Source organism: Trachypithecus francoisi, unplaced genomic scaffold, assembly GCF_009764315.1.
Source record: "Trachypithecus francoisi isolate TF-2019V2 unplaced genomic scaffold, Tfra_2.0 Contig00196, whole genome shotgun sequence".
In the NCBI taxonomy this organism is placed as follows: Eukaryota; Metazoa; Chordata; class Mammalia; order Primates; family Cercopithecidae; genus Trachypithecus; species Trachypithecus francoisi.
This window is the reverse complement of record NW_022680504.1, coordinates 150,499-177,122: the sequence shown is the minus strand read 5'-3', so window position 1 is coordinate 177,122 and position 26,624 is coordinate 150,499. Positions and strand designations below refer to the sequence as shown.

General features: G+C 50.2%; 1 protein-coding gene across 1 annotated transcript in view; it reads right to left on the bottom strand.

The window, feature by feature from the left end:
• The window catches only part of CABIN1 (calcineurin binding protein 1), a 167,750-nt gene that overhangs the window by 67,215 nt on the left and 73,911 nt on the right, over window positions 1-26,624 (bottom strand). The window contains 4 exon segments of the mRNA XM_033199874.1: window positions 15,635-15,813; window positions 17,706-17,857; window positions 21,530-21,790; window positions 25,648-25,909. Of these exon segments, the coding sequence (XP_033055765.1) occupies window positions 15,635-15,813; window positions 17,706-17,857; window positions 21,530-21,790; window positions 25,648-25,909 (854 nt within the window).

The window sequence follows — 26,624 nt, the reverse complement described above, 5'->3', positions numbered from 1 at the left end:
AGAAGGAGGAAGAGAGGGCGAGAGCATTAACCTACACCACCTCCAACACAGGGGGCCTCCCTATGGTGAGTCTCCCTGCCAGTGGCCTGGGGACTGCCTTGCAGGAGATGGCCTGAACACAGCCATTCAACACTGCTGGGCCCAACCCATCCCAGAGGCCACGGAGAGACTCACCAAAGGCACCAGTCTCCATGGTCAACCCTCCTGGTGTTCCCCCAAACAGTGGTATTCTGGTAAATGTTTAACAACTGACTCTCAGGGAAAAAGAAAGCCCTGATTAATAGCACTTACTGATTTCCGGAGTGTAAATATTCCCACCATGGCAATTTTCAAGTTACCAACGTGCTGTTGTCAAATGTGGAGTTAGGAAGAGATGCACAGTAGCCACCATTATGTAGTTTTTCTACCATATAAATATAACAGAAATAAATGAAGTGGGAAAGAATTCAGGAAACATTTTTAACCTGTTAGTAAAAGCCAGGTGTGATCTGAAAGAACTCTAGATCTCTGGGAGCCACGGAGGTAAAAGGAGTTTGTACTCACTCACTAGCTGCTGTCTTCAGACCTTCACAGGTGCTCATGAGAAATAATAGGGGAAGGGGCAAGGAGGGAAGTTGAGGAAACCTTCCTGGGAGTAGTGCAGACCTGGAGGGGAGGAGTGAGTGGTTGCTGCTATGGAAAAGGTACAAAGCCTGCCTGGAGGAACCGAAGCCTTCAGGCACGGAGGCAGAGGAGGAAACCTTGTTGCCTCCAGGGTACAGGTGAAGGCCCACTGCAGCTGGGGAAGGGAAAAGGAAAAACCTTCTATTCTAAGGGAGAGGCAGGAAATCATCTAGAGTCCAAACATTAGAGGTCTCCCACCACTGAAGGAGGGGCAGAATCACGGAGAAAGCACCACCCCTGAGATGCAGGGACACAGAGTCCACCTAAGTCTGAGGCTGGGACCAAGACAACAGAGAACTACCCCATGTCCCCAACCCTAGGCTGGCATGCACTGAGTAACAAGCAAGGCAGTCTACTGCAGGGAGGAGGCAAGAGCATGGAGGAGTACCCTCCCTGAGGTGCACACAAAGGCCTAAGGCTGAAGGTGGAACTGGAATGTGGGGAAAAACCTTGTGGCAAACAAGCTCCCCTACTAAGCACAAGGTAACATGAGAGGAATTTGAGCTTGGGAGGTCGAGGCTGCAGTGAGCTATGATTGCACCACTGGGGCACCGAACCATAGTAACAACAAAACCCAAGCCAGCTCAATTTCTGACTAGCCTAACTCAACTTTCCTTACTAAAAGCCTAGAAACAAAAGATGGAAGTCTATTCCAGGCATAAATATTACTTATTTCAGTCTCTTCTGTCCTATACATGATATCTGGTATTCAATGTAAAAATTACAAGATGCATACAGAAAGAAAGAAAAAAGTAAATCGTCAAGAGACAAATCAATCAGCAGAGCCAGACTCACAGATAACCCAGATATTAAAACTACATATCAGGGAATTTAAAATAACTAAGATTAATATGACTCATAAATATGATTAGTATGTCAAAGGCTGTACTGGAAAAGCTGAACAACATGCATGAACAGACAAGAAATTTCAGCAGTGAGATTAAAAAAAGCAAGAGTCAAATGCAAAGGCTAGAAATAAAAAATACAGTAACAGAGATGAAGAGTGCCTTTCCCAGACACTGCAGCCAACCTGACACAGCTGAGGAGGAAAAGGAAATCAAAACTTGAAAACAGGTCACTAGAAATACCGACAATCTCCAACTTACAATGGTTCAACTTAAAATTTTTTTGACTTTACAATGATGCAAAAGTGATATGCATTCAGTAGAAACTACACTTCAAATTTTGAATTTTGATCTTTTCTCAAGCTAGTGATATGCAGTACAACACTATTGCATGAGATATTCAACACTTTATCATGAAATAGGCTTTGTGCTATAACAGCAGTCCCCAACCTTTTTGGCACCAGGTGCCAGTTTCATGGAAGACAATTTTCCACAGACCATGGGGTTTGGGGGATAGTTTCAGGATAAAACTATTCTCTGGCATCAGATTCTTGCGAGGAGCACACAACCTAGATCCCTCCACATGTGCAGTTCACAATAGGGTTCATGCTCTTATGAGAATCTACAGAACGCCTGCCACTGATCGGACAGGAGCCAGGGTTCAGGTGGTAGTGCTCGCCTGCCTGCTGCTCACCTCCTGCTGTGCAGCCCAGTTCTTAATCGGCCACGGACGGGTACCAGTCTGTGACCTGGGGGTTGGGGACCTCCGTGTTAGATAATTTTGCCCAACTGTAGGCTAACGCAAGTGTTCTGAGCACGTTGCAGTGAGGCTGGGCTAAACTATGATGTTGGTAGGTCAGGTATATTAAATGCATTTCTGACTTAATTTCAACTTATGTTCGTTTTATCAGGAAATAACCCCATTGTAAGTTGAGGAGCATCTGTAATCCAAACCCAGAGAATAACAGTGGGCAGGAGGAATCAGAATAGAGCATCCAAATGACCCAACACGCTAACTGGAGTCACAAAAAGAGATGAGGGAGAAACAGGACAGTAGAAATATTTAAAGACATAATAACTAAGAATTTTCCAAAAATAATAAAAGACATCAAATCACCAAGATTCTCAGAAAACATCAAGCAAGGAAAACACCTCCACACACATTACAAAAAAAAAAAAAAAAGAATCACACCTAGGTGGGCCATTTTGAAACAGCTGAAACCCAAAGATACAAAATGTTGAAGGCAGTCAGAGAGAAAGATACATCAGATACAGAAAGACAAAGTCAAGAATTACAGCAGACTTCTCATTAGAAATTACACATATCTGACAACATCTTTAAAGTGCTGAAGGAATAAAATAGTCAACTCAGGATTCTATACTCAGTGAAAATATCTCTAAAAATTTCAGGGAAAAAAAAAGGTTTGTTTGTTTTTTCCAGGCAAACAAAAACTGAGGGGATTAATTACCAGCAGATCTGAGTTACAAGAAATGTTAAAGGTAATTTTTCAGGTAGAATGAATATGAGGCCAGATAAAACTTGGATCTACATAAAGAAATTGAGTTCCCCAGAAATGGTTAAAGTTATGGTAAATACAACAGACATTCTTTTTATGTTCAATTTTTCTAAAACATTATTGTTTACTTTCTAAAGCAAAAATAGTAGCAATGTATTGTAGGCTTAGAGCATATGTAAAAGGGAAATGAATGCAAACGAGCACAAAAGATGAGTAGCTCTTCCACTGCCTAGGAAGCAGTGCAGTATCACCTGAAGGCAGACTGCGATGACTTAAAGGTGTATTTTGTTAACGCTAAGGCAACAACTACATTTAAAAAAAAAAAAAAAAGATACTATGATAAACCAAGAGTAGAGATAAAATAGAACTTTAAAAAAAATTTTTTTTTGAGACAGGGTCTCACGTTGCCCAGGCTGGAGTGCAATCGCACGATCTCAGCTCATTGCAACCTCTACCTTCCAGGTTCAAGCAATCCTCCTGCCTCAGCCTCCTGAGTAGCTGAGACTACAGGCGTGCCCCACCACCCCCAGCTAATCTTTTGTATTTTTAGTAGAGATGGGGAGGCTGGGCGTGGTGGCTCATGCCTGTAATCCCAGCACTTTGGGAGGCCACGGCGGGTGGATCATGAGGTCAGGAGATCGATACCATCCTGGCTAACACAGTGAAACCCCATCTCTACTAAAAAAATACAAAAAATTAGCCGGGCGTGGTGGTGGGTGCCTGTAGTCCCAGCTGCTCAGGAGGCTGAGGCAGGAGAATGGTGTGAACCTGGGGGGTGGAGCGTGCAGTGAGCCGAGATTGTGCCACTGCACTCCAGCCTGGGCGATAGAACGAGACTCCATCTCAAAAAAAAAAAAAAAAGAGATGGGGTTTCACCATGTTGGACAGGCTGGTCTCGAACTCCTGACCTCAGGTGATCCACCTACCTCGGCCTCTCAAAGTGCTGGGATTACAGGCGTGAGCCACTACACCCGGCCAAGAACTATTAAAAAATAAAACTTTGTCTTGAACTTTATATATCTCGAGGTGAAGCTCAATAAACTAGCAACCAAGAGAGCTAAGTTCGAGTTCCTCTTGTGCCATTTACTAGCTGTGAGACCATAAGCGAGTTAAGTCCCTTTCTCACCTAAAAACTGCAACCACATATCATCTCCCAGAGGTCCATGCCACACTGGCCTCCTGGGGAACACAAGGAGAAAGGCAGACACGGTCCCCTAGGGTCCACCAACCCTTTGCTCAGCTACCTTAAAAGCCTGGTATTGGTCCATGTTTTAGTGCCAATCAGCTCGGTCCTACTGGGAGGGCAGGCATGAGCTGCCTGGTCAGCAAACTTGCAACAACATATAAACTTGTTTTGGCTGGGTGGCTCAGGCCTGTAGTCCCAGCACTTTAGGAGTCCAAGGAGGGAGGACTGCTTGAGCCCAGCAGTTCAAGACCAGCCTGGGTAACATAGGGAGATGCCCGTCTGTACAAAAAATTTAAAAAAAAAAAAAAAAAAAACAAGGCAGGCATGGCAGTTACTTGGGAGGCTGAGGTGGGAGGCTCACTTGAGCCCAGGAGGTTGAGGCTGCACTGAGCAGTGATCTCTGTACTGAGCAGTGATCAACTGCACTCCACTCTAGCCTGGATAACAGAGCGAGACCCTGTCTTAACAAAAAACCAAAATATAAAGTTGTTTCAAAAAAGTTGAAAGAGTCCAGGCTGATAGAACGGAAATTCTGCTCTGTCACCTACTATCTCTGAGAGCCTCTGTAAATGCCATAATTATTTACACTTCAGTTTCCAGGCATGTAAAACTGTGATAACACAAGCATCCACTTCACAGAACTGTTACGAATAACTAGGTTAATACACATAAAGTGCTTGAATCAGTGCCTAACAAACAGTAAAGGTTCACAAAATGTCAGCTTATCAGTATTATTATTTCAGAGAACCTGGGCGTGTTTTATCTCTTATGTCTCAAATTTGCCATTACAGCTTTAGGTCTGAATGAACAGAGGGTTTTGCTGATGCCATATTGGAGCCAATACCTAAGCAGCACCATGTAGATGGGGGGGTAACATTGACACAACACGCCTGTCAAAGTGGGATGGCCTGCACAAAGGATACTGAGGATCAGGTCCGTGCTCCAAAGGGTGCCCTGCTGCTCTGGCCTCTTCACCCATGTCTCATCATATACCAGGATTTAGGGACAGTGACCTTGTAGGCATCCCTGCCATAGCCCTTCCTTCCTAGCTGCCTTTGCCATGTCCACTGCCCAGGAACTGATGGATCATCAGTATCAGCTGGGCTGACAGAACAATGAGAAATGAGGACTTGGGAGGTGTATAAGACCACTGAGTGGAGGAGAATGGACCTGACTGGAACCTCTTGTCTCATGCTTGTGAAAGGCTCTTCCCTGACTTACAAAGCCAGAATACAAGGCTCCATGAGCACGGAATGGCTGTTATGAGTAGGCCTGCAGCCCTCACAAAATGTCCCAAACTTGAGTCCCCAGCATGAGGGGATCAAAGAAGAGGTGGGGCAGGCCATTCGCTGTCTGTGTGTAAAGGAAGGATTGGAAACGGGGAGCCTCTAGAGGCTATGCAGAGTCATCGTAGGAGCTTAAGAGTTGGGCTCCCAGACCCATATTCCCATCCCAGATCTGCCACTTAGGGGTTGGGTGATCTTGGCCAAATGACTTTGCTGCTCTAGGCCCCCACTTCATGTATTTTACCGTGATTGCCATAGTCTTCCTACCTCTGTCCCTGACACACATGGGATCCCACAAAGGTGTGGCCTAGTGCCTAGCACACAAGTGACTACCCTGCAGCATTCACTCTGGCCCTGACAGTGAGAACACCCATGGCTTAGACAATGCTCGTGAGGCCTCAGAGTCTCTGAAAGACAGCAGGCTATGCTCCTGCAGTTGACGTCTCCCTGAAAGACAGGCTAGGGCTGGCTCTCCTCAGCTAGCCTGAGACTAGCTGAAGTCACTGCACAGCTCAGCAGCACATCCTGCGGCAAGCTCCGGGAAGCAAGCCTTGCAGGGATGATTTCACTGACTGGCAGGCTGCCCCACGAGCTCACCGGCTCACAGGCTCTTGGGCTCTGGGCCTAAAGGAATTGCCAATTTGGTGGAATCCCAGCTGTGATCATTATGAAAACTAAGGACTGGTTTAGGCAAGTAGATATTTACTCTCAAAGTGCAAACGCCCTCTTGCTGCAATGTGAAGGAACCACGGATCCAGCCAGCAGGCAGTGAAGGTGGCCAGAACTCCTGCTCCCCTGAGGAACCACCACCAATTGAGTGGGGACTCTGCTGAGCCTCTTAAAATAACATCCACAGCGGTGGAGTAGGACAAGCACAAGCCAAGGGACCTGGCAGGGACAGAGGACTGCTGACTGTACTTTGCCAGGCCCGCCCTGAGCCTCTCAGACACAGATGGGAGAATCTGGAACTGCCAACCCTCTGAAAAAACAGAGAGCAGAGACTGGTACTGGCCTTGGGGGGCATTGTGGTGATTCTAGACAAACCCTTGTCTAAGGGGTAATCAAGGTACCTAAGTGGCTCCGAGGAAGGCTCTGCTAATGGGGCTCACCACAATCTTGGGTGCCACCTGCAGGTCATGATGCTGGGGTGGGCTGTTGGGGCAGAGCTGGAGAGCCAGGGACTATGTACACAGAGATGAGATGCCCAGCTGGCCTGTGAAGCAAGCAGGTGAGGGAGGTGCTTGCCAAGGTTCCTGCCCACTCCCAAGGGGCAGCACCACAGGAAGGAGTCCAGGGATGTGTTATCTCTTCAAATGAGAGCCACCAAAAGGGACTCAAGGCCCAACGCCCGCTTTCTGCTCCTTTCAGATCTTCTGTGTCTGAAAGGGTTGGCACAGCCTATTTTAAATGACCCTGATTTCAAATACTAAAAGTTAACCCAAGGTTTCATACCAAGTTTCAAGCCAGTCAGACTGAAAGAACACCAAGTTTCAATTCTTTCACATCAATAGGGCAAAAGGGATAAATGAAAAAGCTCTTAAAGAATGGCTCTATCTACCAGAGCAGACAGTGCCCCAGCCCCTATTCCTCCTCTTCTGGGGAAGCAAACTTTCTCTGGTACAGCTGACTGAAGACCTCAGAGAGGCCACAGACAGACAGAAAGACAGACAGACAGACATGAACAGTGGCATAAGTTTGCCAGGAGCATCACAGAGCATGTGAAAAGGACCCTCACCCTGCCACCAGCTGGGCTGCTGTGGATGGGACAGCCCAGGGGCTGGGTGAGTCAAGGTAGGGAGGACAATGTGTCACAGTGCTGGGAAGAAGCTCTTGGAGAACAGGACCCCTGCAGTTAGATAAGCTGGCAGGACAGGCAGCAGGGAGGGTTGTTTGGACTGCAGTGTGTAGCCCAGAGCCACCCCAATTCCTGAAGCAGGAAGCCTCTGCTCTGGGAGGCCCCTGAAGAGGGGCAGGAGGAAAAGGAAGGATGCTGCTGAGTGCTGTCGTCTCCCCACTCCCAGCAGGCCCCTCTGCAAGGTCATCTCTCAGGTTACCAGACCCACAGCCAAGGAAGGGCCAGTGCACCCAGGGAAGGCTTCTGGGAGAAGAGGGTCAAAGGCTTCTCTGGGGTGGGACCCCTATCCATCAGCAATGTACCTTTGGGCAAGGACCAACCCTCCCTGAGCCACCATACTCCACCTATTTCCTGGACAGCTGAACGCAGCCTAGCACCATCATGCACCGCTCTCATGCTGCCCAAGAGAACTGGGAAGGCTTTGAGTATGTGTGGAGAGGGGATTCTGGCCTCAGAAACAGCCTACAGGCCTGGCTCCAGTCCCACCTCCTCCATGAAGTTGTCTTTGGGATCCTGTGGCCCTAGGTTCAAATGGGCTGACATGCAACTTTGTGTGCTAATGGCCTGTGCTGAGCCCTCAGAGGACCAGCTGGGTCTGCCTATGCTCTGCAGAAAAAAGCTGCCAAGCCTGGTGGCAGAGGCATTCTGTTCTCCTGCCTCGCCTAATAGAGCAAGGCCAGATGGGAGAAGTCAGAGTCAGGCTGTTGTTCTGTGGAGGGGCTTTGTGGTCAGGAGGGGGTTCTGCGCGTCCTGGTTCTGAGGCAGAGCAAGAGACAGATGGAAAGCCTCTTTGATGTAGGAGAGCCAGACTTAGCCTAAACTTCCTATGGGGCTGGGTGGAGACAGCCTTCCAGGGAAACAGGCACCCTGGATGGAACCTCCAGGGACTGTCCACAGTCCAGGTATCTAGCCTTGAGTCTCAGGAGCTGAGAGCTGATTTCTTTAGGGAGCTGCTTGGAGGCCAACAGAAAAGAAGAATGGCACTAGCAAGCAGGCTATAGGCTGGCCTTGCTCTTTTTTTTCAGAATGTTCTTTTAAAAATCTGCCCACACAAAACCTGCTCATACTAATTAATATTTGTGGCAAGATTATAAATATTTTATTGTTACTGTTAATTACTGGAATGTTTCGTGTCTATGCATCTGGGCCACGCCAGCCTTCCCTCTGAATCCTTAGGGGGATGTGCATCTGCCAGCCAACTGCTTATTAAACCACCTCCCTCTAAGCTCCAGAACCTTCTACTTCCAGGGTGGGATTTGTAGGATCAACTGTAAAGGAATGACAGCTGGCAAAGCAGAGGAAAAGAGACCTGGCTCAGTGACAGAAAGGCTGCCTGTCCCCACTCAGTGTGAGAACAGACTCTGTGTTCTGAGTCCTCCTTGTTCAGGTGTGACTCAGCTCAGATCCCTTGGACAGTCCCAGGATTTCCAGGCCAGCCTAAAAGAGCTCTTTAGTGACAAGATGCAAGTTTCCAGTGTCTCCTTAAGTGTGCTTCCTCCATTTGCTCCAGCAGTAAGACCAGAAACAGCTCACCACCATTTGTTCCATCAGCCTGGGGCACTAAAAGCCTGAGGAAGAAGATGTATGGTTGTGCTACTGCAGCAGCTCTGACTAGTGCCCCAGAAAAGACCACAAATGTACTGCTGACCAGGAAACAACAGGTTTCTAAGAACTGTAAACTTGGATGGAATTAATATTTTGAGAAATGTTCTGACTAGACAAAAGTTGCCTCAGTCAATCCTGGCCAGCCACAGGGAAAGAACATGTCCACCAGAAGCAAGCCTGGCCCTGGGAAATCAGGGTGCCCACGGTCAGGCTGAGGAGACTGGATGGATGCCAAAGAAAAGTGATATCAGAAACCTGGGGGTCCCTGAGAGACAGACAGATACATGGCAGGCAGCAGGTGGGCACGAGGGCATTGTGTGAGGGCCAGGCTGTACCACTTGTCCATTCTTTGCCAGTGCTCACAGGTGAGGGCCAACTGAGCACTGCCAGGCACCTCAAAGCCCTGATATGTACAGACACTGTGGTGCTGCCCTGAGGGAGCCTGATGCTCAGAGGCCTCATCATGCATCTCTCATCCCACCCTCTGAGCCAGGAAAGGCACTAACCAGGGAGGCCTCGGGAGGCTTTAAACATTTTCCTGACCAAAGGCAGGTGAGCAGCCTTGATACAAATGCCAGAAGAAGCAGAGCAGTTCTGTAAGGTGTGAGGCTGGCATCCCCCAGCCATCTAGTGAGCCTCCCAGGAAAGCTCTTCAAAGGATGATGGGAGGGAAAATGTGCCTGCCTTAGGGCCCAGAGAGAAAGATCCTGTGACCACATCACTCTCCCTACTGCCCACAGGAAAGAGCCCAACCCTCTGAGCCCAGCTGCTTTCCCAAGCTCTCTCCCCTCAAACTCTCTTTTTCATCCACCCCAGTCACCTCAGTATCCAAAAGCTGTAGGACTCTCCAACCTCCATGTCTTTGTCCCCACTGCCCTTCACCCAAAATGGGCCCGCAGGCCTCTCTAGAGACTCACCTTCTCCAGGAATTTCTCCCAACCCACCAAACCCCATAACTTGCTCCCGTGTGCCAGCTCACGGCACTCCTCCTTGGCACCAACTACTGCCCCATAATACCATGGGACATCAGATCCAACCTGGGAGGAGGAATCAAGACACTATCATCTTGCCTTTCCCCATGGCACCCTTTTCCATGCCTGGTACACAATAGATGCTTAATAAATGCCATGATCAGCTATCTCATAAAGAAGTTTTCAAAAAGCTAAGAATGAAAGAAGAGAACAAAGGAGGTGACTGGCTCTTCCGTGATGGTCTCCCCTGTCCCCTGCCCCTGTCAGGAACAAGCAAGACAAACTGAGCTCCACTTAGAGTCTCTCCCACTTTGATAAGGTCTGTTTAGGAGCAGCATTCCAACCAGAAACTGACCTCCACTTAGCCCTAGGAGGGGAGGTCACTGAGTAGAGGCCAGACTGGGCCTGCCTTTTAGGACTGACTGCCATTCGCAGCTCCCCGCCCTACATAGCCTGGCCCTGGTGCGCTGAAGACACAGGACCCACCTCCCTCAGAGCATCAAGGCTACTGTGCACAATTTGCATTTTTACACATTTGTCCTTGTAAAGATAATTTGGTATGTTAGAGTCTGTTGCCTTTGTTTTTTTTTTTTAAAAAAGCAAGAAAGAGCAGAGCAATGGAAATATAGGACTAGGCCACCTGCTGGAGGTGTAGGCAGGCGGGCAGTGGAGGAGAGGCCACCACTGCATCTGCCTCTGGCCACAACTGGGAAGAGAGGCCACCAGCAGAAGCCAAGCGCATCAAACACACTCTCCAAATCACAGGGCCAGCAGACATGAAGGTGCTCCTGGTCACAGGGGTAGCAGGGAGCCGGACTGAGAGCTGAGCATGCGGGTCTGCGCTGTTCCCTGAAGCGAGCCGTGACAGGTGCAAGCAGAAAGACAAAGCCTGGAGAACAGAGTGTGGTCAGGGTTAGGGGCAGCACGGGCAATATTGGTGGAGGCAGCATGGGGTGAACAGGTGAAGATGAGCACAGACGGCACACAACACAGACGGTGACAGCATGGAGGTTGAGGATGGATGGCCACAACAGGGGCTTGGCACAGGGCACCCTGGGCTCTCCAGTAAGGCCCACACCCTACAACCTGGGGCTTAGGGTAGCCTGAGGCTCCTCACTGGCTCTTTCCATGCTGTCAGTGCGACCAGGTAGGCATCACCACCCTTGGTGGATAGCAGCCTCCAAGGCCCCCACTCTTCTGACCCTGGCTGTTTCCTCTCCCCAACCCCTCAAGGGAAACACCGACACACCCCTCGGATCTTGGCTACGCTTTGCCTCCTCGGAAAGTCCTCTTACCCCACCAGGCCCAGGTTTCTCTGGGATGAACAAACCCCACCTCTCTGGTGCTGGCATCAGTTGACCCCCAGCCCTCAGCTATGTAACTGACTGATTTGCACCAACCTCCTCTACAGCAGGGACCAGTGCTGTTCTATGCACCTGGCACAGTACCAATGGAACCACTTGGATGGGCATGGCCACAGGTTGGCCAAAGACCGTAGAGGAGGCTCAGCCCCAGACTTACCACAGCACAAGGCCAACGGCCTCTGGGGCCTTTTCTGACTCTGGTGTTCTGAGGTGACATGGAGCATGACAGGCAGAGAGCAAGGATTTTAGTCCAAGAGAGCCACTACTGACATATCCCAAAGCGGGGCTGAGCCAGGCCAAGTGACGAACCAAGCCATTCCGTAATGGCCAAGCTCCCTGGGCCCTCTGCTGAAGGACAAGGGAAACACACACAGATTCAGTCTCTCCCAGGCTGGCCAAGCACAGGGCCTTCCTAATGTCAGTCTCACCTCTGGCTAAGGATGGAGGGAGATTCAGACCCACTCCCTCTTGGCTATACCCTGACTATAACAGGCACTTTTGGATGAGTGCCTACCTGCCCTCAGCTCAGGTTCCTCTTGGGGAAACAAGGGCATGACCACACCTGCAGGGCAGTTATGAAGATGGAGATATGCTACTACCCTGCAGGCACCTGCCCAGAGCCCAGCACAGAGCAAGCACATAGCATTGAGTGGTAGGGCATAATTACACACAGGCACACACACACACATACACACACACATGCACACTGTACACAGGGTAGGGGTAGGTCTTGTTCAAAGATCTCCTTATGTTGTTTGAACATATGTAAAGGGCAATCACTGGGAGCCCCCTGAAGGTCACAATGTGCTCCTTGGATCACCTTGTTTTCCTGGTCAGGAAGCTTCAACACTAAGGATTTCAGCCCTGTGGGCAAATTCCAAGAGATGGATGGAAGGGAGAAGTTAGGCAGGTGGGGAGCACAACCAGCCAGAGCTGCCAGCAGCATAGCCCAGGACAAAGCTTCTCTCTCTGTTGTTCTCTCTCTAGCTCTCTTTCTCAGCTCGGCCAGAGGTCAGCTGTGAGTGCCCTCCTGGCTGTTCCGTGAAGGGCTAGCTTTGACACCACGCTGCAGTAGAGTCAGAGTGATCTGAGTGGCTGATTCCCAAGGCTTTTCACCAGAGTTATGCACAGGCTGCAGGATGCTCCCCACCCTAGTGCAGGTGACACAAGGTTGCAGGTGAGGGTGGTTCAGAGAACAAATTTGGGTCCTATGAAGCAGCTATTATCAAATGTCAGACAACCCACATATACCTGGAGCTATTTTTCTAAATCTTTTCTAAATCTTAAACCAAATCAGAATTGATCCTAGCTGATTTCTGGTTCTGGAGCAAAGGCATACTAATGTGGGAAGGCAGCTCCAATACAAGGTCTCCTAACCACGCCCAAGGAAAGTCCTGATGCCTGGCTCCCTCTCCCACTGCTGGCAAGTTAATTGTTCTGTGGGGGTGGGAAACTGGGATCCAAAAAGCCCCATGCCCAAGCCCACTCTGGAGCTGCTGCTTCAGAGGACACTACTTCCACCTCTTGTGAGGCCATGCCACTAGCTGGAGAGAGCTGGGGTGCAAACTGAGGGGGACTGGACCCAAAGCTCAGGCTTTTCCCTCTATGCAGCGCTACCTAGGTCTTGCCCTAGCTCCACCAATGACTTGGAGAACTCCATCTAGGAGGTGGCTGCAATGTGCTAGCACTTTTGTTTAATACTTATGAGGAAGACATCACCTCCATTCAACAGGTGAGGAAATTAAGAAGTGAAGTCCTTTGTCCAAGGTTGCAGAGCACATATGCAATGGAGCTGGGACTGGAAATCAGATCCTTTGACCAGGGCCTGCTGTGCACTTGCCTCCCTGTCTGACCTCCCCATCAGACCTCCCCATGACTGCTTCTCCTCAGCTGTACCAGGGCTAGAAGCACCCATCACCTTTCTGGTAGTATGAGGGCTCAGCGGTGGCCCCTCTCCTCCCACAGTAGACCCAAGGCTGGTTTCAGGCCAAGAAGCTGAGTGGAAAGTAGGAGCTACATGTTCTCCTCCCAGGAAGGAGAAGCAGGAACAGAGGTGGGCAGTGTGGCCCCTTGAGGCCACCAGCACATCCCCCGACACCAGCAATCTGCTGCTTCTCCCTGGAGCCTGAGCCTTCCTCTAGAACCAGCATAGCTGCTGAAATGGCCACTTTAACATTCTAAGATCACAGCTATTTTAGGACCCCAAACATTTTCATGTTGCAGACACTGCTTTCTCTCAGAGGTAAGGCAACTGAGTTCTGAAAGCACTATGCAGCCAGGCCTGGGCAGAGCACACAGGTGGCCAGTGCGGGGCTGGGACTGGGCAAAGGTGGGCCATGGGATCCTGATGGCTTTGTGTCATTGACAGGAATCACTTTGAAAACATTTTTTTAAACAACTGTTCAAAATTGTGCAACCACTGAAACCATATCTGAACTTATTTGTATGGCTCCCTCTGCAAACTTCCAGAACAAATAACTAGCATGTTGGCACCCAGGACCTGTCATGCCCAGTTGTCATGCCTGAGTGATCTGCAACGGCTCACCAACAGCTTTATGCACACACATTTGCCAACATGGGACAGCTGGCATCACGGCCCCTTTCTGAGGCACTCCTGTCTCCCTCCTTTCCTGATTCTAGAGGCATACTCAACTCTAATGAGCTGACATCCAAGCACAGTGGTGCATGTGGTGTGAACTCAGAGGCAGCATGCAGAGCTGCAGAGGACAGTGCTTGGGTTCCCCAGCCTAGGTGCATGTGAGCAGGGCCACATGGCATGTGGACAGCCTGGAAAGGCATTCCTCTCCTGAAAACTTTGGCATAGTGCTTCCTCCCAGGAAGCAGCTGGCAAAAACTAATTCCCTGAGCAGGGGTTTGCAGATAGTATGTTTTCTCAATATTCTCAAGAGTAAATGGTTGGGAACATGCTGATTAACTTAACTAAGAAGGGGAGAGAGGATCTTAACAGTGAAAGTCTGCAGAACTGAAGACTGGAGGAGCAGGTTGGTCAGCTCCTCCCACCTCTGCTTAACACTCTGGGGTGGGCAGGGAAGTGCCAATGCTGAGACTGGGAGTAATGACATGAAACCTTCTGGGAGGTAAGAGACACAGCACACACTCAGATCCTCAGCCTCTCTCTCAACACGCATGCTGCAAATCCAAACCAAACCCAGGAGGGGACACTGCAGGTCTCCTTTCCTTCTTGAGAACAGCAAATCCTGCCCCCAGAGAAATGGGAGCACTGGCCCCCTTGTCATCCTTCTTCAGCACTTCTTTAAACCTGCTCTCAAGCCCCACCCACTCAGTTCAGAAAGTTGGAGGTAGATGCCCATGCTATATCCAGGAACCCGAGCACTGGGCAGGGGCCTCAGCAGGGCGCTAGAGCAAAGGTGGTGGCCCCCGCCAGACCTGTACTGGGACTGAACTTCAAGCCTACCGTGGTGCCCTAGAGTGTCCATTCTTACTCCAAGGAGCCACCCTATAAAGACCACCTGGCAGGAGGCAGACCACTGGCACCAACTCTACCCACCTACTAGTGTCCCCATGCCTTTGGGAACACAGAGCAAGGCCTGTTTTCCCAAGCCCCAATGAGATGAGTGACATAGGAGTGAGGGCCCAGGTGTCTTTCAGCATTGTCACTACCTCCCAGGACTCCACTTCAGTGGTCCTCTTAAGTCACCAATTTGGCTTATCCCAGCAAGTACCTGTCACTAGCTTATCACTATAAAAATGAGAGAACATGAAGCAATCGAGCTACAGGCCAGCATGCAAGCCTCCTAATGTTAGTAAGGAATGTGGTTGAACAGTCGCCACCTGCCCCATCCCACATGGGATGGCCACACATATGGTCCCAGGTGACCCCATTAACAACTTATTTGGATTCTCAGGGGTGACAGACTTAGAATTAGTCACAGCCTTCCCTCAACCGTCAGAAAGAGCAGTAACAATGCACTGCTGAATAATGCAGGTGTCACTGAGCTGACTGCACCAGGAGCCACTCCAGGAGGCCACAGCCTTCTAACTTCCTTTCAAAGTAGATATCATGTCCCCATTTTGCAGATGGGAAAAAGAAGGCTCAAAGAGGTGGGATGCCATAGCCTGGCCTGCCCCTCCCCTGGCTCCCAGGTGGGCAAGCTGGCAGGTGGCGACCCTGAGCATGTCTCGGAAGCACAAGAATCACCGTGAATCCATGAGGTTAATGAGCAGCCGCAACATTGCCCGTGTCACCCCAGACCCAGCACCCCCCCTCACCAAAACAAAGCGACAAAATGAGTCGCCCGAGCACCCTCCCCGTGATTGATGTGCCGCCCTGGGCTGGCAGTAGGGAGAACAGGGACTGTACCGTCCGGCGTTGCCTGCTGGTGGGGTTTTTTACATTTGACGTAATCGTGGTCAATCGGAGTGGCTGTGTAAGGTGGGGATGTCAGACCTGGGCCAGAGGAGGAGGGGAGGGAGGCTCCGGGGCCCGGCAGTGTCCCAGCTGAAGAGTGGGAGTCCTCGTCCACCAGGCAGGCCTTCTCCCTGTGGGAATGGAGGTTTGGGACACAGGTCAGAGTCTCCACCTCACATTGAAACAGATGTGTGCTGGTAAGGGTGAGTGTCCTTCCCAGGGCCCTCTGCTCCCATGCACCTCTGGTGGCCCCCACCCCATCTGCCTGGTGTCACAGAGCCCACAGTTGCCCCCACAGCACCCACACAGGCTCTGGCTCCTAACTGGACACTGCCTAATATTTCTGGCAGGGCGTGACCTGCAGCTCTGAATCTCAGGCCCTAGGAGGCTCTACAGGGGAGCCAATGAGTCTTTCCTCAGAAGCACCCTTGCATCTCTCCATGCCAAGTCTACGCCTTCTGTGTAACAGCCTGACAAACTTAAGCCCTGACAAATGGGAAGACAGAAACACATCTGTATTTACTGCATGCTCACACATGTACAAGGATATGTGCTGCAACAAAGTTGAGCAGAAACATCAGAAACACTCTAAATGTCCACTGGAGTGGTTACATAAAACATAGTACATCCATACTATGGTATAGTAAGTAGCCACTAGAAAGAATGAGGTGAATGGGGTACTATCTCCATGGACTGTGCCCAGACCCACTGTCAGGGGAAAAAGTAAACTCTAAAACAATACCATCTGTAGTTCATTTTTATAAAATAAAAGAAACCCTACAATTGTATGTGTACATTTAAGTGTTATAAATGTACAGAAAATGATTTAGGAATTAAACTGTGAATAGTGGCTAACTCTTGGAATGAGATCTGTCACATTTTAGTCTACATGTTTATATACTACCTGAATGCTCTATAACTAGAATGTATTCATGTATTATTTGTATAATTTAAAAAATTTTAACAGAATTATAATCAATGAAAGAAAAGTATCATTGTATGCTGGAGGCCCTTTGTGACTAAAAAAATGTGTATCTATAACTTCTGAGCACACTGGCTGCCCACCTGAGTGGCCTGCCATGCCTGGGCCTGAACCTCCCATAAGCTGAGGGGCACACTCTCTGTGGAGCTGGCTCACCTGTGGTGCACATCACACAGGCTATCTGTGGCCAGAAGCAGACAGCCCTCAAGCACAGGGCCTGGGTGCAGGCCTCTCTGGCACTCAGCTGAACCTCACACAGTGCCCAGCCAGGGAGTGGTCTCAGAGATGGAGTGAGCTGAGCCCTCCCCTGGCTCCCATGTGGGCAAGCTGGCAGGTGGTGACCCTAAGCATGTCTCGGAAGCACAAGAATCAGTGTGAGTCCATCAAGTTAATGGGCAGCTGCAACATTCCCCATGTCACCCCAAACCCATCTTTCTCCCTAGGACTTGCCCCTGAGGATGGGGCAGCACCAGGACCTGGGCCTGGAATGAAAGAAGTCTGGGCTGCGGAGATGACTTACAACTACAGGGAGACTGGGGTCAATCCAGGCCCACTGAGGGGACCACACCTGAGCCCCAGTCTCTCTGAGCTCTCTGGCACCACAAGAGAAGCCCACACTTCGCACACTTCTCACTGCCTCTCAGGAGAATGGGCAGCAGACAAGGCCTTGGCATAGGACCCAGGGGCGAGAGTTTGCAAAGCAAAAACTGACTTTCTACAGTGTTCTGCACAGAACAGAGCTGTGCCCCAGTTCAGAGGGCAGGAGGGCATCAGCTTCTCCCCAGGACTTCCCCTGACGGTGGGGTAGCACCACATGTGACCACAGGGTAAGGGGACTCACACTCACCCTCTCCTTCTCAGATTCAACAGAAATACCTTGGCCCAGCAAATGGGAGTTTCTAGATGGGTCCTAGGGACTCCATGAGTTCTAGTTTACTGTTTACTGTGTAGCAACGCTCTGAACAACACATTGCAGTAAATGAGCCATCTGGGATGCAGATGGGGTAAGCTGCTAGAGGTCGCCTAAAGAGTGCTACTCACTTTTCTGAAGCTTTGGGTGTGTTCTTCTCCTCGCCCCTGGCAAAGGGTCCTTCTGCAGCCTCCTTCATAAAGTTGACCAGGACCTCTGCACCAACCCCAGAATCAGGCTTCCCCAGGAGCTTCAGGATGGAAGCATGGAGCCGAAAGTACACCTAGGAGAGTGACACCTCTGGTGTGAGCAGCCTTCCCAGTTGCTAAGATTTGTTCCACAGGCCAGTCAGCCACACTGGAAATGGGCCCATGACCAGGGCAACAGGCTGCCACACACTGCCTGTTTTTGTTAGCTTTTAAACCAGCCATCCTATAACTAATTTAAAACAAGCTGTGAAAATTAAAATGTATACTGTCAGCATTCCAGCTTCAGTGTTTACCCAGTAACTCAGGCACATGGTAGTGAGATGAGAGTAATAACCACTCATTATGATAACCCTTCAGCTCCGTTCACTGGGGCACTGCCTCCCGCCACAGTGCTGCTGTTCTCTTTGTGCCCTTCAGTGGGTACCCATAGAAAGTGAGTCTCTACATCTGTCTCCCCACTGAACTCTGGACTCCTTGAAACAAGGACTAGGTTGGATTTCTGTTTATAGCCCAGGCCCTGGGCAGAGTCAGGCACCTACAGGCCTCAAAAACGTCTTCCCCGTGGGTGTGGTGGGGGGATGGGTGGGCAGGCAGCTCATTGCATCCATTGGGCCCTGTGCTTTCCTCCATTTCCTCAAGTTCTTACCACATTCCTCAAGTTACAATGGGTGAAGAGCTGCCCAAGGCCCCACAGCCAGGAATGCCCAGGGCCAGGTTAAACCCAGGTCTGCCCTGACCTTCTCACACAGGAGTGGGTGTGAAGCAGACTCCCACTTGGAGGGCACAGTGGGTGGTATGAGGGCTGAGAACTGCTCACTGCAGGCCCTGGCTAAGCGGCCCCCCTCACCCAAGTGAGACACCTGCTGGCAGCACTCTTGAGGGGGCATCCCAGACAGAGGGGGCTCACATCCAGAGCCCCTCCACCTCTAGCCCACCTATGGAGCCCAGAGAAATTGGCCCAGCAACTCCATTTTTAGATGTAGGAAACCACTCGAGGCACCCATGCACAATCAGGTGGCCAAACTTGGGGGAGGGCAAAGCATTCAACTGGTAAAGTTCATCCAAGTGGTGGATAAAGTATCTTGAATGAAGGCACAATAGCAGAAAAGAATTTTTGTCAGGAGAGGGTTAAAATCTTCACAGAAATGTCATTTTTAACGCAAGATATACACATATACCAGCTGACTCAAAGTTACATAGCTACAGTTGTTGCATGGAATGGGATGCCCCCCAAATTAACTATGTGTGCTTGCTCTCCTTGGAGTCAGCACCATATGCTGGGGGAGGGTGGGCCACACATCTAAGGCCTTGGTTCCTCATCTGGAAGCTGCTGGGACCACCGGGGCTACCATCCTGCCTGCTCATCTGCTCTATCAGGCAGGAGCAGAGGCCAAACCCTGAAGAAAAAAACATGGAGGAAAAACAGAGTTGACATCATCTTCCTGAGGGCCACACACAGGTTCAGCGGCTTCCCAGAGGTGCCATGTGAGAATGCTGGACTCAGTGGGCATCTGGCCCAGCGCCTCTCTGTTCCTGCAGGTGACTTAAGGCAAGTCACACCACTCCTCTGGGCCTTAGCCTTCTCACCCCTAAAGTGGAGTTCTTCCAAGGCCCCCAGGTGGACAGCATGAGCACTATGACAGGGAAGGACAGGTGACCCAGGGCTGCTGCTGCTGAGATAGCGTTCGACAGGAAGCTGTGTTTCCACACTTCTCCATGAGCCCAGTGAATATGGGCCCATCACCCAGACCATGAGTGCAGTGGTACAATCACGGATCACTACAGCCTCAACCTCCTGGGCTCAAGCAATCCTCCCACCTTGGCCTCCCACGTTCCTGGGACTACAGGCGCATGCCACCAGGCCTGGTTAATCTTTTATTTTTTGTAGAGATGGGGGTCTCGTCATGTTGCCCACTAGTCTCTGAGATCCCCAGCTCTGTATCTCAAACTCCTCCCAAAGTGCTGGGATTATAGGCGTGAGCCACCATGCCAGGCCCCCAAAATTTTTTTTTAAAATCATATCTTTTTTTTTTTTTTTGAGACAGGGTATCACTCTGTCACCTAGGTTGGAGTACAGTGGCACAATCTCGGTTCACTGCACCCTCCACCTCCCAGGCTCAAGTGATCCTCCCATCTCAGCCTCCTGAGTAGTTGAGACTACAGGCCTCCACCACCACACGCGGCTAACTTTTAGAAGAGACAGGTTTCACCATATTGGTCAGGCTGATCTTGAACTCTTGACCTCAGATGATCCACCCACCTCAGCCTCCCAAAGTGCTGGGATTACAGGCCTGAGTCACCACACCTGGCCAAAATGAGACATTTTTGTTTGCTCATAAAATTAGCAAATATTAAAAAGAGAACCTCATCAATATGGCTGAGGGAAAGCAAACACTCTCATCGGTCAGTACATCCTTGGGGCAAGTAGCCATTGATGATCAGAATGTTAAACAACCTGGCAATTCTACCTTTGGACTTTAGTCCTTGGAAATAATCATGATGTGCTCCCTGCTACAAGGACAAGGACATGCACTACCTGTGCCTTGTCATAGCAAGAAGTGGAGAGGAAACTAAACCTATCAAGGGGCTGTGCGGATAAACAAATGCCCTGCTAAACTACAGGGCACTAGGGCAGGCAGGGAAGCTCACCACACCTTCGATTACATTTTGTCCAGCGAAAAGGCAAGCTGCAAAATCATAAGAAAATGTTACTACATATTTATATGTTAATAGGAAAAAATTTGGACATACGGGGACATAGTAAACTATTAGGGATTATGGAGGGGCATACTGGAATCATTAGGAGCCTTCACATTCACACTGTACACTTTCGAGTTGTTTAAATCTCTTTAAAACACACACACACACATACACACAAACACACACACACACACACACACACAAATACATGTTAATTTTATAATCAGGAAAAAAATCACAAAGGCAGAAAAAAGCAAGTAACAGATTCTGTCCACACTCCAAGAGGCTTGCTAGACACGTGGGACTGGTAGAGACTGGGCACATAGTCTCAGAAAAGGCAAAGCCAAGGTGCACAGGGCCTTCAGAAGTTTCAAGTCCTGGGCTGAACCAGATGGTGGACATCTAGATCTCTACCATGTCCTTGGTTTTCCTGCCTACAAAATCGACAATCATGGCTTCCCAGCCTGCCTCACAAGACTGCTACGAGCAACAGTGACAGCATTCATCAGAAACACTCTGGAAACCATGAGAGAAAATCCAGGCAGTAAAGAACTGCTCTTTTCTTGAACAACAATCAGAAGATCCCAAATTGGGGGTCAAGACAGCACGCTGCTCACCCTAGCTCAGCCCCTGCCAAACTGGGTAGCCTGGGCACAGGCTGGGGCCTTGGATGTCTCGTTTGCACCCTGGAGGCAAGGGCGCCTGCTCTCCCTCCTGTCAGGCTACAGGGTGTGAATGTCTTGGGCCTGGGAGATGCTATGTGGCACTGACTGTCATCACCAAGGTCAGGTTCTTAATGAGGAAAGACAATTTTCTTCTGAGAGATAAGAACAAAATGATCACTCTCCCAGAAAGGATGATAAATACCCCTTGGGAAAAGAGAGGAAATGATGTTTTAATTCAATTGCACATGAAGCTGCTCAACACGGATAAGTTTGCAGCAGGTTGAAGGGCAGTCACTGGAACCTTGAGCCCCATGCCCAGGGAGATAGAGAAACCAGCCTGTCCCTGCCCTGTTTCCCCACCCAGGGCCAGCACTGTGTCACCTCCAGGGCCTCCATGGCCAGCTCGGGTGGGTTGTGGTAGTGGATCTTCTTGGGGTAGCGGGCAGCCTCCTCGTGCAGGTAGTGGCCAGCCTGCCTGTAGTGCAGCAGGTAAACGGTGGGTGGCTGCTGCTGCTTCTCAGCCACCTTGCCCAGCATGTAGTGGATGAGCCACTCCTCCTCATCACCATCACCCTCGCAGCTGGCTGCTGATGTGAAACAGTGCTTGGCTGTCTCCAGCATGCTGTCGCGTCGGCCCTCCATCTGTAAGAAGATCATGAGACTGGGCTGGCCTTATGCCTGAACCTGCTCATGGATCAGACTTTTTCCTGTACAAAGCTCTGCTGACCTATTTGCAAGTTTATACTCCTCTCAACAACCAAGACACAGAAATGCCCTCACCGTTGAACAGCTAGTGGCACTGAAGTGTAGAAAGGCCTAAGGGTTTCTCAAAAGCACACACCAAGCAAGGCACAGAGCAGGACTTAAACTCAGGTCACCTCATGTCAACCAGGGTACTTTTTTCTGCTTCCCCCTGCAGCACCTAACGCAGATTCACCTAGCACCCTGCTCCACAGCACCGGAGAGGACATTTACTAACACTCAGCACCCAGCCCTACAGCACTGAAGAGGGCATGTATTTAGCACCTCATTCCACTGCACAGGAGAGGGTATATACCCTTGGGGTACAACAGGACTTCCCACCATCTTCTCTGTGCTTTTTAAGACAGATGTGGAGTACTTGTAGAAGGGCAAATTCCTGAGTCCTACTTAAGACCCACTGACTGGGAGTGTGCATTTGCAGCAAGCACCTCCAGCCACCCTCTCACAGCCTGAGGGAAGGAAACAGCTAGCACAGAGGATCACCTTTTAAGAGGCGTTCCAACTTGGAGAGCACTGCTCTCCAGTCCTGGTCAGCTGCCAGGCAAACTCATGCCCCCTCATTCCAGAACTCTGGGCTGGAAGCTAGAGAGAAGCCTGCCTGTGCGGGCCCACCGAGCTGCTCTGAGCAGCCCAGGTCTCTGATCCCTCCTCTCTGTGGTCCTGGATCAATGGCAGGGAAGCCAAAACCTCTTCTTGCCTGACCTCAGGGGCCAGTGAGAGGGGAAGAGGCTGCAGGCACTGGTCTCTGGCAAGGGCAGCTGCTGCGGCCTGCAGGAGGTGCCTCATGTTCTTATCTAGCCAGGTTGAGCCTGCCCTTGGATGTCTGTCCAGTGGGTGCTTGTTTATGTGAAAACCTGTAGCAACAGCCCCAGGACTGAAATAAGGGAGCAATGTGCTACCCACTGCTCTGTTACACACTTCTCAGGGGAAAAAATAAAAATGACCACACAGGAAGTGGGAGATCATCAATGGGTGAAATACAGTGGAAAGGATCCCAGTGCAGGGCCAAACACGGGACCAACCAAGTGACTCCATCACACCCTCTAAGATGGGCTTCTGTTCCTCCAAGATGGGCTTCTGTGGCAAATGTGCTGAAGAAAAAGGCAATGGCTAAAAGGATATCCTTCTACTTGAATTGCTTTGTAGCTATGTGACCTGGACAAACTCACTAGCCCCCCCGCCCACCCTGTTCTGCCACTGGCACCTGTAACAGCTATCTGCGAAGAAAGAAAGGGTAGCTGTGAAGAGCCCCATCTGGGCTGGCATCTGGTACCATGCAGACCCTTGGGAAGAGGCGAAGCCCCCACCCCTTCCCCATATAGGGCACACTGCCAATGTCCCTGTCCTTGTGGTGTGGAGGTCACAGTACCTCAGACAGGAACAGGAGGGATAGTCACTGAGGGTCTGCTGTGTTTCAGAAGCTCTACTAGACACCATCTCACTACCTTGCCATCCTCAGAGCAGAATAGGCACCTCATTCACCTTGCATATGGGGTGCTCAGGAAATGGCTGACGGCAGGTGTTCCCAATGAACTCTCACAATACTGCCTTGGAGAAGGAACCACAACAGGAATGTCAGGTTACTGCTTCTAGGTCACACAGCTAGAAAGCTCTGGCTCCAAAGTCTTTCCCCTTGCCTGAGAACTGACATCATGGGGAAAATATTTGTTCTCCTACACCACCACCTCTGAGGAGTTTCTAAGCAAAAGCTGAAGCACACAGCAGCTCAAACAGCTGCCAACATGTGTCCTGCAGCCCATCCTGCAGACACAATAAATCCAGATGGAAAAGTAGCAATCAGGGGACTGTGTCCCCGTGACACATTCCAGGGTTGGAAGCTGTCTCTCCAGAGGTGGAAAGAACCCAGGAGGCACAAGATAGCTCTGCAAGGCAGTTTTCACCCTTGGCAACTATGAAACACTTCCCCCTACGTTCCCTCCCTCCCTGTCGGGATATCTGCATTGCAGGTGGATTTCCATGTCTCTCCTGCCACCCTAACACGCCAGCAAGATGGCTTGGGAACCCAGTTTCAGGACCTGAGCTTCCTGGGCCAATGGCTTCCATAAGATCAACACTGAGTTCAGTCCCAAAGGCTATGAGCCTAAGCGGAGGAAAGAACAAAGCAAGGGGAAAAAGTGTGTGGAAACTTGAGGTCAGTCTCCTTACCCACTCCCTGACTTCCCTGCTCCCTTCCTGGGGAGACCACTACAAACAAAGCTCCACAAACAAGTGCCATTGGCAGAAAGGGAACGCTGACTTCTCACCCTATTTATTTCCCGGAAAACTTCCACTCTGCCAAATCTCATTTGCCATCATTGGCGGGAGATGAAGGAGAAAATCCAAGGACTATGATCAGCTCAGCCCACTGAGTCCCAGCAGAGGATAACGCTGCTCCTGCTGTTACAGGGAAGGCCCCTTGGGGAGTCAGGCTCTGCATCCCAGGGCAGCAGCTTCAGTCCCCAGCCTGCCCAACTCTGGGTCCACCACAACACAAACAGAGTCCCACAAGGGAATTTTGTGCAGGACAGTTACAATAAAATAGGGTTACAGCAGTTAAAAGGAATGTACTAGATGCACAGGAATTATCATGGCTAGAACAGCGTGGTGCTGAGTGAAAAAGGAAGCTAAGTACAGTGTGATAGCATTTAGATTGTGGTGTTTTTTCCTAGGAGTACATATTTATGTATAAAAAGTACTTTTTTTACAGTCTGGAAAGAAACAAGTCTGTTTTTGAGGTAGTAGGGGCAGCCAGAGGGATATGAGCTTTGCCCTTAATATTGTAACTGATTTAAAGAAGCCTGTGTCCCTTGTAAGATTTAACAGTAAATTTTTTTTTTTGAGATGGAGTTTCGCTCTGTCTCCCAGGCTGGAGTGCAGTGGCGTGATCTCAGCTCACTGCAAGCTCTGCCTCCCGGGTTCACGCCATTCTCCTGCCTCAGCCTCCCGAGTAGCTGGGACGACAGGCGCCCGCCATCATGCCCGGCTAATTTGTTGTATTTTTTGAGTAGGGACGGGGTTTCACCACGTTAGCCAGGATCGTCTCTATCTCCTGACCTTGTGATCTGCCCGCCTCGGCCTCCCAAAGTGCTGGGATTACAGGCGTGAGCCACTGCACCCGGCCAAAAGTAATTTTTTTTAAGATGGCAATGTTGAAGAGGAGGCGGTACTGACACTTCTTTCCCCTATCCTCTTCCAGGGTGCAGTGCTACTGCACTATTGCTACCACTGCACTAGCCTAAACATGTCAGTATGGCTCCTTTACTTCCATCTCAAGGAGCCAAGGGTGCCCTACTGAACAGAGACCTAAGGGCCAGACTTGGCATCCTGCACTAGGGTAATCCCCTACCAAGAGAGACTTCAAAAATCCCAACCTAAGCTCAAAAATTTTACAAGGACCCAACAAGCTCCTCTGAGGGAACAGGGAAGAAATAGCTACTTCTGGTGGCCAACACTTCTCCCCTCTTTATCTCTCAACTACACTGTAACTAATGGCTGACCAGCTGGGTCTAAGAGCCTGTCCCTAAATTTATCTACATTAGACTGGGTGTCCAAAGACCAGGGACCAAGTTGTCACTGACCATGGTATGGCTTGAGCTTCATGAGGAGATTCATCAGTGAGCTCCCAGCATGGAAGTGTGGACAACAATAAAGTACGAATGAGACAGAGCTTCGTTGACCTGAGGGCACTCTGTCTGGACAAAAGAATGGCAGGCCCATCTGCAGCACCCCCTCCTCACCTGCTGCACGAGCTCAGGGGGCAGCTCGCCTCTCCACTGCTTCAGCTGACGTGAGGCGAATGAGTGCAAGGCGTAGGACATGGTGCCATACTCAATCCATAGAGACAAGTTGGAGCTGTCAATCTCCAGGGCCCGACGGAAGCAGTTCAAGACGGGCGTGGCATGCTTCCAAATGGGCCCATCACTCTTCAGCTCATTGGAGTTCAGCTTGTCCTGAATGCGGCTGGCCCGGGCCAGAGCCATGCCTGCCCAGGAATCAAACCTGTGGTGGTAACAAAAGCACCAGCTAAAAACACTACTACATGAAAAGCATGGAAGATAATGACAGGCTAGTGGACAGGCAAATGGACACCATGGAAACTGTCTTCCCACACCAGGGCTCAGAGCCCAACTCTGACACTCACTAATGCCATGACCATGACCTAGACCAGCCATGTCTCTGAGCCTTCATTCCTAACCTGTGACACAGGGCTAAGAAGACCTACCTCAAGAGCTGTGGGCATTATGAGACAAAATGTATTTTAATCACTCAGCACCTCGTAGGCATGCAGTAGCTGCTCTAATGGATGAGCTCCTGGACTCTGTTCCCCTGCTTTGCAGGGTTGCCTACAGAACAGCTCTGGTGGAGAGAAAAAGGAGTGCTCTACAAGACAAGTCAGGAGTGGTCCAGCCAAAGCACCAGGAAGACCCTCAGCCAGGTGTGACCTTATCTACTTCTGTGTGGGCAGAGCCTGCCATCAGCACATTTGCCAACCAGAAGCATGGGCAGCAGAGACCTCAGGACCCCAGCAACCCAGCTTCTACCTCATTCTGTCTCTGGGACCCTGAGCAGACCCTGCCCTTTCCAGCTCAGTTCTCAGCAGTAAAATGAAAAGTGAGGGACCACATGAGACCCTACCATTCTGACACCACCTGAAAGAAACTGATAGTGAGAACACAGAAACCTGTCTGAGAGGAAGAATGGCCACAGAGACACC